The 15,178-nt window shown below is 33.3% G+C and overlaps 1 protein-coding gene across 1 annotated transcript; it reads left to right on the forward strand.

Annotated features, from left to right (window-relative positions):
- Positions 1 to 4,264: 4,264 nt before the first annotated feature.
- LOC138334313 (protein DPCD-like) lies at positions 4,265 to 13,128 on the forward strand. Its single transcript, XM_069282957.1, has 6 exons — positions 4,265 to 4,448; positions 7,406 to 7,486; positions 7,791 to 7,912; positions 8,552 to 8,685; positions 9,530 to 9,632; positions 11,020 to 13,128. The coding sequence occupies exons 1-6, from the start codon at positions 4,340 to 4,342 to the stop codon at positions 11,122 to 11,124; spliced, it is 654 nt and encodes a 217-aa protein (XP_069139058.1). The 5' UTR covers positions 4,265 to 4,339; the 3' UTR covers positions 11,125 to 13,128.
- Positions 13,129 to 15,178: the final 2,050 nt, after the last annotated feature.

Genomic DNA, 15,178 nt, shown 5'->3' on the forward strand with positions numbered 1-15,178 from the left:
TGTTGTTAAAAATCAAGTGTACGGGGGCTTGGATGGTGATTGTACGGCAGCTTGCATTGGTTGATGATTGTACGACGAAATGGTTGGTGAATTGAGTAACGCAGCTTTTTAAGCCAAATATTCCTTTCTATATAGCAATATATATCGTTCTATACGATTATTAAATTACTGATTGAAACGATACGCAATGTAGAATGATTAATCATTTTGATTTTGATCAATTCAGGCAAAAATTGTTCTTTTCAATTAATTTTGAATTTGGGCAACTAAAAGTATTAAAACATTATCTTTAGATAAAAATAAATAACTGCAAATGATAAACAATAAATCTGACAAATAAGGATAGGATGCAAAATTAAAAGGGAAAATGTAAGAAACGGAACCATATCAATAAAGGGTGACATCTGGACAGGTGTGCATTAAACTGAAGTTCCGTGCTGTATTCTCGAATTATAGAGTTCATTGGTTTATCATCAAACACGATTGCATTGCAAAATACATCGTCAATATTTAAATCTGTAATGACGAGTTTTGCAGCTGCTGAGGGTTACAGACTTTCCGTCAAACATTGCACCGTAAATATCGTTAAATATTACAATAAACTATGCTAAAATATACTACTCACCTTCGTTGTGTTGGAGCATTGTGGAAAATACCTGATTGGAGTTTTTCTTGTACAAACGCGATGTTAAACAATGCTATGACAAATATGTATTCGTAGCCATGGTTTACAGTTCAAAAGTAAAATTACTTGAATCTTACCAGATGAAATTATATTTCTGATCGAAATCGGCGCTATATGGTTGTGTAATACAAGTACATTCCTTCCTCAAATGATCCCCTCCGTTAAAGAATTTAACAAAATTGCCAGCAAACAAACAAACTGATATTGTATACAGAATCTACAGACCAACCAACATCCATCATCTTCGTCTGGTAGGGCTACTATTCCATTGGCATCTTAACATGAGATCTACGAAGACATAGACGTCGGGAGAAAACTTTACATCTGTCTTTTGGACGACTAGACACTATCTGTTTTAAATATATTGTGAAGATTGTCATTTTAATGATCCCAAGTCCCCGTACACCATTTTTATCGCATAAACCAAGTCCCCGTACACCAGTTTAGCAAGTCCCCGTACACAAGCTAAATTTTGAGTCGTCTTGTTGAAACATCCATGGCCACGACAGTATGAAATTGGCCTGTCCCGGGTCCCCACAGTGATGCCGTTATACGGCTCTTTTGATGTACAACAAACGACTAAATTACCCGTTCTGTTGCCTCCAGTTTTACTATGAGATAGTCTAGGGGTATATAGAGATCGTAAGTGATCGGAATCACTGGAGTACCGAGGATGGTCTAGAGGTATTGAGATCGTAAGTTATCGAAACCCTGGAGCATCGAGGATAGGGGTGTAGAGATCGTAAGTGATCGGAATCCCTGGAATATCGAGGACGGGTGACTGGGAGAGGACATGAAAAATAAAAAGATTTTGCAATTTTGCATATGAACACAATTCAATTGTGTTGACATGCATTACTTATTGCTGTCACATGGTAGTATTGTGAAAAGATAAATAGGTGGGCAAAAAGATGGCTTGAATCTTTTAATCCCAATAAGACTGAAGTGCTCTTCATTTCAAACTTGAATGACATTGATGCAGATTTAGATTTGATTTTTGATGGTAACTTTCTAACTTTTAGTCAATTTTATAGACACCCTGGGGTAACTTTTAATTCAAATGCCAATTGGTCTGATCATGTCAATGAAATCTACAAATCTGCATGAAGAAAATAAATGTATTGCGTAAACTTAAATATATGCTAAAACGTGATACACTTTTACAGATTTATAATTCATTTATGCTGCCGATTTTAGAATATGCTTGTGAAGTTTGGGATAGTTGTTTCGCAATTGATTCAGACAAGTTAGAAAGGGCACAAAGCAAGTAGCAAGAATAATTACGGGTTTGCCATTATTTGCAAAGAATGAATCTCTTTATATATATATAGTGAACCAGGTTTAGAATTACTAAGTGATAGAAGAGCAAGAAGAAAACTTAAATTATTACATAAGGTGAAAACTCATGATACTCCTAACTTTCTTTCGAATCTATTACCTCCCACAGTTGGTGAAAATAATCAATATGCTCTAAGAAGCAATATCGACTTTTGTATTCCAAACTATCGACTCTCCTCCACTCTCAAGTCTTTCTTACCTTCTACTTTAAGAAACTGGAATAATTTAGATAATGATATTAAGTCATTATCCATTTCTTCTATTAAGATTGCTCTTTCCCAAAAAATAGTCTCTCATCGACCAATTTATTTTAGCTATGGTGACAAAAAACATAAATAAATAAAAATATTCACACCAGATTGAGGCACAAATGTAGCACTCTAAATGAAGATATTTTCCGTTACAATATAGTCGAAAATTCTTGTACAAACTGTGGAAATCATTGTGAAAATGCTTATCAGTATTTCCTAGAATGTCCAAATTTTTTAGATGCCCTTACAAAGTTAATTAGCGAAATTAATGAGATACACCTTAATTTGCTGCTTTTTGGTGATGAAAATTTGGCTTTGGAGATAAATTGTAAAATTTTGGAACATGTGCAATCGTATATTAGATCCAGTAGAAGATTTTGAACATATATATAAGCTTTATACATACAAAAGTTTTACTACACAATTATCATTAAACTTATTTAAAGTTATAATATTTGAATTATTTAATCTGTGTAAGATATCTAAGTCATTATGCATAATATGTTAATTGTGTTATAATGTTAGGAGGCAGCTGTTTAAGTTGGAATAACTTGTGCCTAATCCTTTTGTGTTTTACAATAAAATATGTTTAAAGTAAAGTAAAGTAGTACATGTATTGTGTTCGTACGCAATCGTGTCCTCTCCCAACGACCGTAGATAGAGACTATAATGTACTTAATTCAATGCTAGGATTTCCGAAGTTTTCTTTTAAAAAACTCATGTCTGAAATTTCGATACACATTGCATTCCATAAGGGAATAGAATTCACCCCGAATATTAGCATTGCCGAATGAAATATTCTCTCTGATTTCGATGCTGAAATATACTGAACTTAAGTGCCCAGAAGGCCTTATAAAATTAGGTTTATAAAAGTTAATTGATAGGTATAATACACCAATTTATATTAGTGATGTGTAAGGCTGCATTGGATGGCAGTGCAATATAACCTTGTGACATTAGACATTTCAACAGAAACTCCATTGCGTAGTATATTTAAAATGATATCTGTAACATATTACGTAATAACGTCGACGTATGGGAGAAAATAACTTTTTGTATGCGGATAGATAGGAAAAGGATATTTTACCATCAGGATCACAAAATGTTGTAAAATCCTCAGCAAACCTTAGTATTACGACATGTTGTGATCCTCAGGTCTCTATCCGACCTATCCACATACAATGTATATGTATTACGAGTCTTGTTCAGTCATTTATCAAACGTACATACCTTCCTGTCGAAAAAGTGGTCTTTCTATTTTTATAAATAGCTCCAAATAACATTTATGAAAAAAATCCAAATAATATAGAAACATGTAGACAGAATTATGCAAGAGGAGTCTTATGGTAGAATTAATTCATTTATTAAACGTATATACACTGTAATTTCCTGTCGGAAAATATGTCGGAATCAGAATATATGAAAAGTTTCCAAAAACATGTAAATACATGTATACATTTTTTGTATCTATAACGACGGACATTTTTAATATACTTAATGTAGTTCTATTTGATTAAAAAATGTCCTATTTGTGACAAAGTTGCGTTAGAAAGAGAAACACCAACATCAAAGCACAGGGCCTCGTTACTAATGATGGTATATGTAAGATAGGTCACGTCTATTACATACATTAGTGTAATGTATGTAAAATCATTAGTAACGAGGCCCTGTGATCAAAGCAAAAAATAAATCCTGTTTATAACATTTAATCTAATTCTGATGTTTGTTTAATAACTGTTCATTCATATGGGGAAAAATACAAAAACAAAATAATTGTTGACGGGGCAAGCACAGAAAGGTTGCTGATTAACATTTTCGAGGTGATTAATAGGTCTATTTGGGATTTAATTTCAGCATGAAGCCATTATTTCCTATAATGTTGCAGTTCTATCTTTAGTTTGTTTTAATCTAACTAATTTTTGTTAAAATTAAACAAAAATCCCAACAACAAAAATATTCTTATTTACAGGATGCTCTACTGGCCCTAGTTGGGATTCGATAGAGGATCGTTGTGAGGAGTATCAAATGGTTACTGAAACGTTTAGATGCAGAGTCGGAAGTGAAAATGTTTAAGCGTTTCTCATACACAGATCGCAGGTTTCCAACAAACAACATGGCGGAAAAATGGAATTCACGTCTAAATTCTGCACACAAAACGTGTATTGTGCAGGAAGGTGGGTAAATATGCCAGTGTCAGTGATACAGTGATCGATTGCTACCTCACTCTGATGATTTATGTCAAAAGATATTGCTGTTATATAGTTATTCACTACAGATGTAGATAATTGGAATGTTCTGGAATTCAAGCGTGCTCATTTTTGGTATTATTCAAGTTATTGTAGAATTGCAAAAAGTGCGATATTGTCTTAACTTGCTTGCTTCCAATTCATTCCTATATAAAACTTCCTTTCTTTATTGTTATAATAAAAGTTTAGCCAAAGCCTATCTGAGCGTGCAGCAGTAAATCCACGAATTCAGGTCGTTTCGGTACTAAGTAGTTTCGATACTTGTGGAAGTCGTTTTGGTACTTGCGGAAGTCGTTTCGGTTCTTCCAGAAGTCGTTTCGGTGATTGTGAAAGCTATGCTGTTACTGCTATCACCATCAGCGAGAAGATGTCAAAATAAATGATTATTTTTGAAAATGTATATGGTAATAAAAACAAAAACATAAGTTTATTTTCTTTTCTTTTTATTGTCATATTATACTGAAAAACAACTTGCTAACAATAAACAGGAAACAGTTAACATTATATACTCTGGTCATGTAGCTACTATTCTGTATCAATATCATATTCATACATATTCTGTTAACATTGTCATAATTAATTAAACTAATTGTGATAATTTAAGATTAGGCAATAATTACTACAATTAATTAAAACAACTAATACAAGAAGTTGTAGTTTCGATGTAGCCGGTAAGAGCCGGATACGGCATACATGTATTATATCAATAAACAAATAACATTAAATATTAAATACTTAATGGAACATTTAAATACTTAATGAACAAATTTAATACTTAATGAAACAAACATCTAAAAGACATACATTACATGATATATTGTTTTATTCATTGACAAAAGAAAATGCCGAACTGACTTTTCAGAGTACCGAAACGACTTCGCAAAAAGTGCTGAAACGACCTTTTTTTGAAGTGCCGAAACTACTTAGTACTGAAACGACTGTCACCCAAATCCACTGTATAGGTTGTACATGTAGATGACAGGCAGATCTGTAAAGGATTTTCATTGTCAAAAGAGTTTTCTCCCATCACCCGTCAGACGGTTATGTATTAACTTAGTGTACTACTAATGTTAGAAACATTTTTATTAGAACCATAATAGCCTTGCTGACATTGAATTAATAACAAGAAAAGCTGTATAAAACCATATATCAATGATTTTAAATATTTAGTAATCTGTTACTGTGGATATTTATACATCATGTTAACAATGCATGTTAAAACATAGCACTGCACCAACGGGAGTTATACATTTACGTAGTAGAATTATGATCTCATAAATTTCCTTTTTGGTTGGTAAGGTTATATGGTGTCAGTCCCGAGCAAATGGATATATTTTATTTCAGTCAAATTGTTCTGAAGGTGATGATACATGTAGTATTAAGAGTAAGCTATCAACTTTTGCGACTCTACAAAATTAGCAATCTTCTTTTACATTATCATTTTAAAGGTTAAAAACTGTTTCAGAAACATGGTGGACCTTTAAATACTTCTGGTGCATACATTTCTTCATAATTATGTAATTTCAATACTTACTTTACTTCAAAACAAAAATTGGTTATAGTAAGTTTCAGAAAAATGCAAAACTAAAAGCAAGATGACTATAGTCTGTTTCAGAAAAAAACATCTAAAAACGGTCTCAAATAACGGCGCCCTCCTCAGCCATTTACCGGCACCCTTATTAGATGAAATACAGTATATAGATTTTTTGTGATTTTTTTGTTTATTTTCTTGTATGTTAACCTTTTACATCTACTGTTTTGTTCTTCTTTATCTTGTTCATTATTATTGTCTAATTTATGTAACTCTCCAATTTGGAGGAATAAAGAAATGAATGTGACTTTGGATACGGTCTTGCACAAAACTGAATCTTGTTTTTACTTCTGGTTTCTGGTTACTGAGACAGTTTTCCAACTCTACATGTAATATAGATGATTTACATATATTAACGTTACTGAGACATCTCTATCACAAGAGTTTGTTGCACTCTCTAATATAAGTTTAGCAAAGCCTATCTGAGAGCGCAGCAGTTAATCCATTCTTTTGTTTGTTGGGGTTTTAACTGTTACAAAATAGAAATATATAATTGTTATGAATGCAGCTGCCAGGTAACTAAATAACTTTTTAACAGTGAAAGAGTTATCTATCCTGACATGGCGGAACTCTTAACAATGTTATGTTTTTTGTTCTTTTTGCTTATTGTGTGCATTGATTTACTGTACTGCTAGAAACAATTTTTATATTAGAATCATAGCCTTGCTGAATTACTGGTATGGAGTTTATGACAAGAAAAACAATATTTAGCATAGAATACTTCTACTTTCACTTTATTTAAAAAAATACCTGACTGTGGCTACAAAATGTATCTAAATGTCATTTTCTGTTGCCAAGTAAAAAATTCCAGAGCAAATGGTCACGTAAAACGCCATTTAAGTTAAGACTCAGGACAAAACGTAAATGTTAGATTCAGTAAAAAATTAAATTGGGAGGTTGATCTTTCACTGATATGTTTTCATTTTGATTTTTTTTTAAAGAATATTGTAATCACGTGAGAGTGTGACTTTGTAATCACGTGAGAGTGTGATTTTGTAATCACGTGAGAGTGTGACTTTGTAATCACGTGAGAGTGTGACTTTGTAATCACGTGAGAGTGTGATTTTGTAATCACGTGAGAGTGTGACTTTGCATACTGTCTTGCACAACGCTGGATCTTGTTGTGATTTCCGTTTCCTGTTAATGAGAAAGTTTTCCAACTCTACATATATGGATGATTTACATAGATTAATGTTACTGAGACATCTCTACCACAAGAGTTTGTGAGTTCTTTTACCCTAATATGTTTTCGGCACACTTGTATAATATTTGTATCATTCTTAAATTTGTTTAGGAAGGAGAAAAATACACTACACATTTACTGATGGGAATGAAATGGCTGAGGAATATGATCAAAGAAGTGGAGAACTTGTCAGTAAGTTTTCACTTTCCATTAAAATCAATTTGATTAATCAATTTAAGTGTTTTTATTAATATGCCATATTGCATTTCATTATTTAATCTTAACAAAAATACATACCTGGTATACATACCTAGTATATGAAGTTATAAAGAATAAAAAGAACTGAAATTGTGTTACTGGTAATCGGAACAGAAAAAATGTTCATAAAAAAATATTTATCACAAATTATAAAATAAACAAATCTTTTTAATGCATACATAGATTTTTTCACTGTTGAATTATAAGTGATATTGATGCCTTTTCAATATTTTCATAGTAAGGAAATGGAGGAAAAAGGGAACTTTTGGTAACAAAGGAACTAGCTGGGATTTTGAAGTTGGAGAACAACTCATGGCCAGGAATCTTGACTCTGAAGGAATGATGGAAAGTTCGAGTAATGTATGTGTAATTTTGCAAGTTAACACAACACCATGTAATTTCCACAGTCTACTGTCAAACCTGCCTTAGTGACTACCTCTGTCTAAAGACCACCACCTTAATAAGACCACTTTTTGGGACCCAAATTTTCAAGTTTTACACAATTTGACCTTTGTATAAAGGAAAAGATCTGTTTCACATGGCATATGTTGGTTCCATTAGGGCCGTTGTTGTGCATATTGCTTTTTTGGACAGATCTGTCTTCAATATGGCTGACCAGCAGCCATCTTGGATTTTGATAGTCAATTGTCAGACATAAATCATTCTTTGGTGGGTGTCAGGATCCCTCTTGAGTCTCTTGTTAACTTGAGGGAAGCATTTGTTAATTGGGTGGTCTTAATAGACAGGTTTGGACCACAATAAAATGATTTTGACAAAATCAGTTTTGTTTTTCAGGAAAAGAGAGAAAATCTGATAATTAAATGTTAAACTCTGTACCTAGAAGACACTGTTTAAACAGAAAAATTTTGTTAGTCCTACATGTACTCTAATACACCTTAATTGTAGTTATGGAGTAAAAGTTAAATGGACTGAAGCAAATCATATAGCATGACAGCAAAACTCAGGGAGTTCATTAAGAAATATAACATTGATTTTCAGCCAATCTTTGTGAGAAAAGATACCAAAGAGGCTTTTCAGTGGAGAATTCGTAACATTCCATACCCTCTACATGTGTATAGTGTGACAGTCGATGATGACAAACAGAAGATCACCATTCGAACATCCAACAAAAAGTATTTACTTAAATCAATTTAATAATCATTCAAAAATATCCAAGCTTAAATCTTGAAAAATTTATCAGTGTTATATCTGATTAACATTGTGATGAATTATTTATTGTTGGTTAAAGGGACAATTCAGTGAGGCTAATTCTGTTACATAACCACAAAGCAAAATATGGCATAAATGTATTGTTCTACATTCCTTACGAAACATATGATATAAAATTCCAAATGGTATAGTAATATGATTAAGAAGGTATAATATGTACGCTGTGCCAATACCCAAGTCAATGTCACATACTTTCAACAAATGAAATACATAACCACTGAAGAGTTGATGACATGAATTTTTAGGCAAGACAATTCACCTATTGTAAGAGCGATTTGAGTAGTTCTAGACAAAAGTTGCATTACTCCACGAGCAAGGCCCAGGGTTATGCATACAAGACTTCCCACCACAATGTGTTATGGCGGACGGCTAGCGAATTTGAAGATTTCACACACATTTCACCACCATGTGTTTTTATGGCATATCACAGTAAAACCAACTAATCTAATTTCTATTAGAACTACGTTGTTTCCGATACATGTGCAAATTTATCGTCCTCTTAGACTGAATTGTCCCTTTAACTCATGTACCAGTATCCATTGAATTCGGAAAACACGTGGGTACTGTAGTAGCAGTTTTTACATTCTCACAAATTAATACTGCCTTTTGAATTAGAAATGAAAGTCAGAAGAATTTAATCGTTTATGAAATCTTGAATACTAGCTGTACTATAGAATGTAAAATTCAACAGATAACGTTGTACATATGCTATTTGTACATGTATAAGTGATCTTTTGTGTTTTATAGGTATTATAAAAAGTTTGCCATCCCCGATATGGAGCGTATTGGTTCACTTCTATCACAAGACAACATCAACACTGCTCACGCTAACAACACCCTCATCATCACAGTAAGTATATCTAAAAATAGAAATATGTCGGGTAATTTAACGGTTAAAGGTAGGTTTTGCCTAATGAAATAAAAAGTTTACAAAATTGAAATTTATACTGTGCATAGATATAATCTGCAGATCATTTTCGATGCATACAGCTAACAATAAGGGTGGTCAGTAGCCTAGCTTGACCAGGAAAACACTCCTCTAAAAATAGAGCGAAGCCAAGCTTTAGATAGAAGATGACATATTTTTTCCAAAACGAGGCTGCATCAACAAACGGAAGCGTGCAACAAAACGTCAGATGGAAGTGACAGTCTTGCAACGGCATGTTTAGTAAAAAAACAACAACAACAAATCGAAGTACAATGGATTGTTTATACATGTCATGTAATCTATAACACTTCAAGTTACTTACATACGCTTGCTAGCTTAGTATATCAAACATATATGTAGTTAGTCTACTGCTGTATGTGTGCTGGCATATGTGTTGAAATTAACTCACCACGTGCAACACAACAGAATCCGGGCGAGTTCCACTTGAGATGTGGCTTCTGTTTCTTCTATTGCTACATGCCATTTCTGAGTTTCATTCCCTAGAGATATCCTGGGGTGCTACCAATTCCATTCTAATTTCCTACTCGTTGATGCTGATTCTGATACATTTTTTTTCTCACACGCTTTCATTCAGCTATTTTGTTTACTTTTAGTGCGTAACAATTTAATGCGCATGCGCGAAACTTCGACAACACAATTCATCGCAGCTTCATTTGCATACAATCCTGTCAGCCTGACGATCGTAATAAATCAAGGATTTCCTTCAATTTTGTATTCAAGACACTTTTGTGCAATCTCATACCCATTAAGAAATTAAATTGAGGTATTTTTGATGTTTTTCCACCTTTTCTTTCGTTTATCAGATTTTACAAAAAAAATATATTTAGTTGGGCGAAACCTACCTTTTAAGATGATATGATATTAACTCCATTTATTGTCAGGTAGTCGTAATTTGTATTTATGTACACTGTGTTACGTCGTGATTATGGACTTTACAGACTATCATTAAGGAACATACATTTACATGTCATATTGTATGTAAGGCTTTCCTTAAAATGGCTCTCGTTTCTCTTACTTTTAGTTTGGTAGGTAGGTACTTACCGTAAACACTTGTATAATGTTCACACCAGTGTACTTTTTGGCAGGTACTTTTTGGAGCTCAAAATGCTGAAAAAAATACGAGTGACAAGATTTTGAAGGGTTTGTGGGAAATGGGAAACAAACAGTAGTTTTTATTTTAGCCTTATATCTTTGTTTATTTCTATTAATATAGCTACAATGTACATGTCGTAGAAACATTTGAATCGCCAATGCTTCTTCATGCAAATTATTTGAATTATTTTTTTAGTATAAGAAGCCACGAGAAATATTAGAAATGGAAAAGAAAATATCAGAGGAAATGAAGAAATTAAAAGCCAGTAAAGATGGTGATGTAGACTGTACCCCAAGCTGAGGATCTTGTTGTGATTATCAGATATACAATCTAGGATGGCAGCTGTGATAGATCAAACACGGATCAGCTACATGACTAATGTACTGGTCGGAATGTGAAAATATCTTTCATAACAGAGAATGGTGAATGAAGCAGTTCATCATTACTGGTTTTGATATTAGAGTTTACAGAATTATTTATGAATGTGAAGGTTGTTTATGCTACTTGGTAGGTAATTTGATCTCGTCTGAACGTAAAAGATTTCTGATCTGACACATGACTGTTCTAACGTACAGGGGTTGATACTATGAATCTAACAGTAATTCATTTGTATTGGGCTGCCAGGTTGTCTGATAATTAAATGAATCTTTGAGACCTCCTGGCTGACTACACTTTTCATTCATGAACCATTATGGTTTTTTGTCTCAATAGGCAAAAAGAAAACATATTCAGGAAATTTCATTGTGTAAAAACCTTGCAATCAAATATTAGAATCCATTCATACATGTGTATGTACTAGTACTGTGGACCGAAATTTAGTAAATAAAGTTAGTTTACAGTAATTTACTATGGCAAAACAAATTCTGTTTATTAGAACATAAATTAGGATGAATGGAAATGAAATACAGGTCTATTGGACTGAAATAAAAACCCATGTGTTCAGACTGCATACAGTCTTAGCAGTTAGATAATTATTGATTTTACATGATGTCATGCAAATACTATATGGCCCATCAGATATTTAACATCATTTACTTGTAATATGAAAATGTTATATTTTTTCCTTTTGTGTATATTTAACATATTATTTTTAGGGATAACAGTTCCTTAATTAAGTACTAGAATTTAGTCTTCCTTTGCCATTACATATGTGATATACTGATGAATGTTGAAGGGAGATAACTCTCTCTTCATCTGACTTTACACACAATGTAATCATTGTAAAGGACAGATAACTCTGTCTGCCTTATGTTTTATTCAGACTAGTGGATGGAATAATACTGTAATGTTACGCAACATAATAACGTATAAAGAAGTACCAGGTACTGTGTTTGATCCAATAATCACCCAGGAAAAATGAGAGAGAGAGAGATAATGAGAATTTAGGGTGCATTTAAAAGAAATAAATCTAGACCTTTCACAAAATTGTTACTTAAGTATACATATCAATTTATCAAAGAAGTAGAACAAATATACTTTATGGAAACACATTTAGATTCTTCTAGATCAAAGACAAGACCAGTCCATTATGAAATTTCAAGGGTAAATAAGTTAATGCAAATATCAAGATACACTTATAAACCTGCACAGACAATAAACACTTGAGCTTAGGTTTTCTCAGAATTTTATAATTTCTGAAAAAATATGTGATAATTATGAATAAGCCCAATTTAATGGGTTTTATTGAAATTATGCCTTTTACATGACATAGACATGATATAATTCAGTTGTGCTTTGCTAGAGCCAAGGCCTGAAGAACAAATTGACATCAGCCAATATACAGGTATACATGTTTTTACCCTGAGAGAGAGATAGAGGCATAATGAACTCTGTATTTCTAAGCCTTGAAAACTGAGTGATACATGTAGAATATTTTCTATTCTTACAAATCCAATATATACCACATTCCTTATAAATATTCAGCCCTTTTTTAAAAAAAAAAAACCCAAAAAACAATGTAACATAAAGTTACTAATAATATAAAGTGATATCGTGTTCATTGAAAAACATAAAACATGTTCATTTATTGTTGAATTAAATGTTCATATTGTGTCTGAAACTGTTCAAAAGATACATGTACAGAATTTGAAAACTGAACTGAACTCCTTGATATTGTTTAATTATAAATTAACTTTAATTGAATGTATTGAAAATTTGAAAGAAACTTCTTTTTCAATCCAAGCTCTAATGAAGTTGATTTATTTTTGATTTTTTTTCTTGATTTCTGTTTTTCATTTTCTAATCAAGTGAAATGAATCAAGGACATGACCTATATGACCGTGAGAAAATAAAAGATTAAAACAGCTGGGTTTGATTGTTGTTATTGCCTACCTTAAGCAGCAGAACACTCTATATGTAGTTGTGTGTGCCTTCTAAACGATGGGGAAGACAGCAATAGGCCAGTAGGATGTATGGTTTCTCTATAGTAAACTAGATTGGAACCACCAATTAGCACATCCTACCTGGTCATGCTATACTGACAACAGACACTTTGGTCTATTGGTCCTGTATCTGGTATACAGCTAAAACCGCTAAAATGACCGTCTCCATGGTGCATTGCGCTGTGTACGAGTGTCTGTGTTTTGGAAGGCTTCGGTATAATGGAACTCTTGCTCTCTTAAACTGCTGCATGGAACACCACTTGTGGTCAAATTATACTGAAAACGGACAAAGCAGTCGTCCTACTCCTTTTATGGTTAACGCTTAACAAGAAATCGGAAAGTATCCACTATATTTTTTCGGCAATAAGACAGAATTCAGAGCTTCCCTCAAATGAACGAACCTAGATTAAGAACGACAACACGCGTACGTACGCGGCCTACTATACCATTTGGCCGGGTACGAAATGGTCCGTATAGGTCGTAGTGGAGCACTGCCTCAGAAAATTACCCGAACACAATTTTCGTTACTTTGTTGAAGTTTCCAATTATTTTAAGCGCATACATGCATTTATATATTATTTTTTGTCCAAAACAAACATAACGACCAATCTTTATATCTACTTTACCTCTCATAAGACATCAAATACATAATTTGTAGACTTGTCATATATTTTTTCTTCGAAACGACCATCATATTTATATGTAAAAAAAGATAACGTTCTGCTGTGAATTTGATACTTTATACGGTCAGTCTTATTACCTAGTAGGTAAGCGATATCAAACAAGTAAGGTAAATACTTACAGACGTTTTAATAATGGTTTGCACCAACACTGTTTTACTACATTAGCAGTAATAGGCACCGATTGTAGCAAGGACGACACCAATATCTGTCTAAAGTCTTTTGAGCTACAATATTGCAGCTAGAACGAACCCACAAATCAAGGCCAAATATGAGATCATGTCGAGGAAGACACTAGAAAAAGAAAGATAAGATCCTAAATTTAGTCGCCTTTAGGAGCATATGTACAGTGAAGCATGTATTATTCTAATGCCAAAAAGTGCATACAATCAGTCAGCACACTCCCTTTAGACCAAGTACTAATCGGAAGAAAGCAGTGCCTACAACTTATTTGGACGTTGACATGTCACCACATGGACGAATACTCGGCTTAAGGCCGGGATACATTGTTTAGCGAGACGTTAGAAAGGAGAAAGTCTGTTCTGAAACTGAACAAAGATTTCAAATTGACACTTTTATTAGCACGTAGTAGAGCAGCACTTTCTAAAAATACTTGCTCAATACAATTTCAAATTACATGAAAAAATAGAATATTTTATAATTAATTTAGTAGGTCACAGTATCACCTTATATAGTGAGTGTCGTTTACCATGAACATTTGACAAAAGCAAGAATGTGTTCTGTAAAATTAGTAAAAAATGATTGTTTTCTGATTTTCTGTACTTAAAATTAGGTTAATATATTTGTAAAAGGCGACTAAATTTGGAACATTTCCCTTTTCTCTTAAACACTTTCCCACAAACTTCCTCGACACGACACTCTAGTGGCTTCACCCTGTGACAACGAGGAAGACTATTAATTCTGTCCCATGCGGCCATCGCCAAAATAAACTTTAGTCTGTAATTGGTTAATTTCTGATCCTGTTTAACGCTCAGCATAAATAGAGTGGGTCGACTGGTTTGCCGGTGTCAGTGTGAGTGGATGGGTGTGCTACAGTAATGATAATTGCCATTACTACACGAACACAACAAACATCCCCCAATCTCCTAAAACAGCAGACCACCACAATGTGAAATACGCCGAATACAGGTTTAGATCGACCGACATTTAAAACGATCTTGTCTGCTGATAGATGTTTTGTTTGTATGATTATATTAACGACCTATTAAAAGCCAGAGTCGTGTAAGGACGGCCTCCCATGTATGCGGTGTGTTGTGGGTATGAAGTGAGAGG

Source organism: Argopecten irradians, chromosome 11 (genome assembly GCF_041381155.1).
Source record: "Argopecten irradians isolate NY chromosome 11, Ai_NY, whole genome shotgun sequence".
Classification (NCBI taxonomy): domain Eukaryota; kingdom Metazoa; phylum Mollusca; class Bivalvia; order Pectinida; family Pectinidae; genus Argopecten; species Argopecten irradians.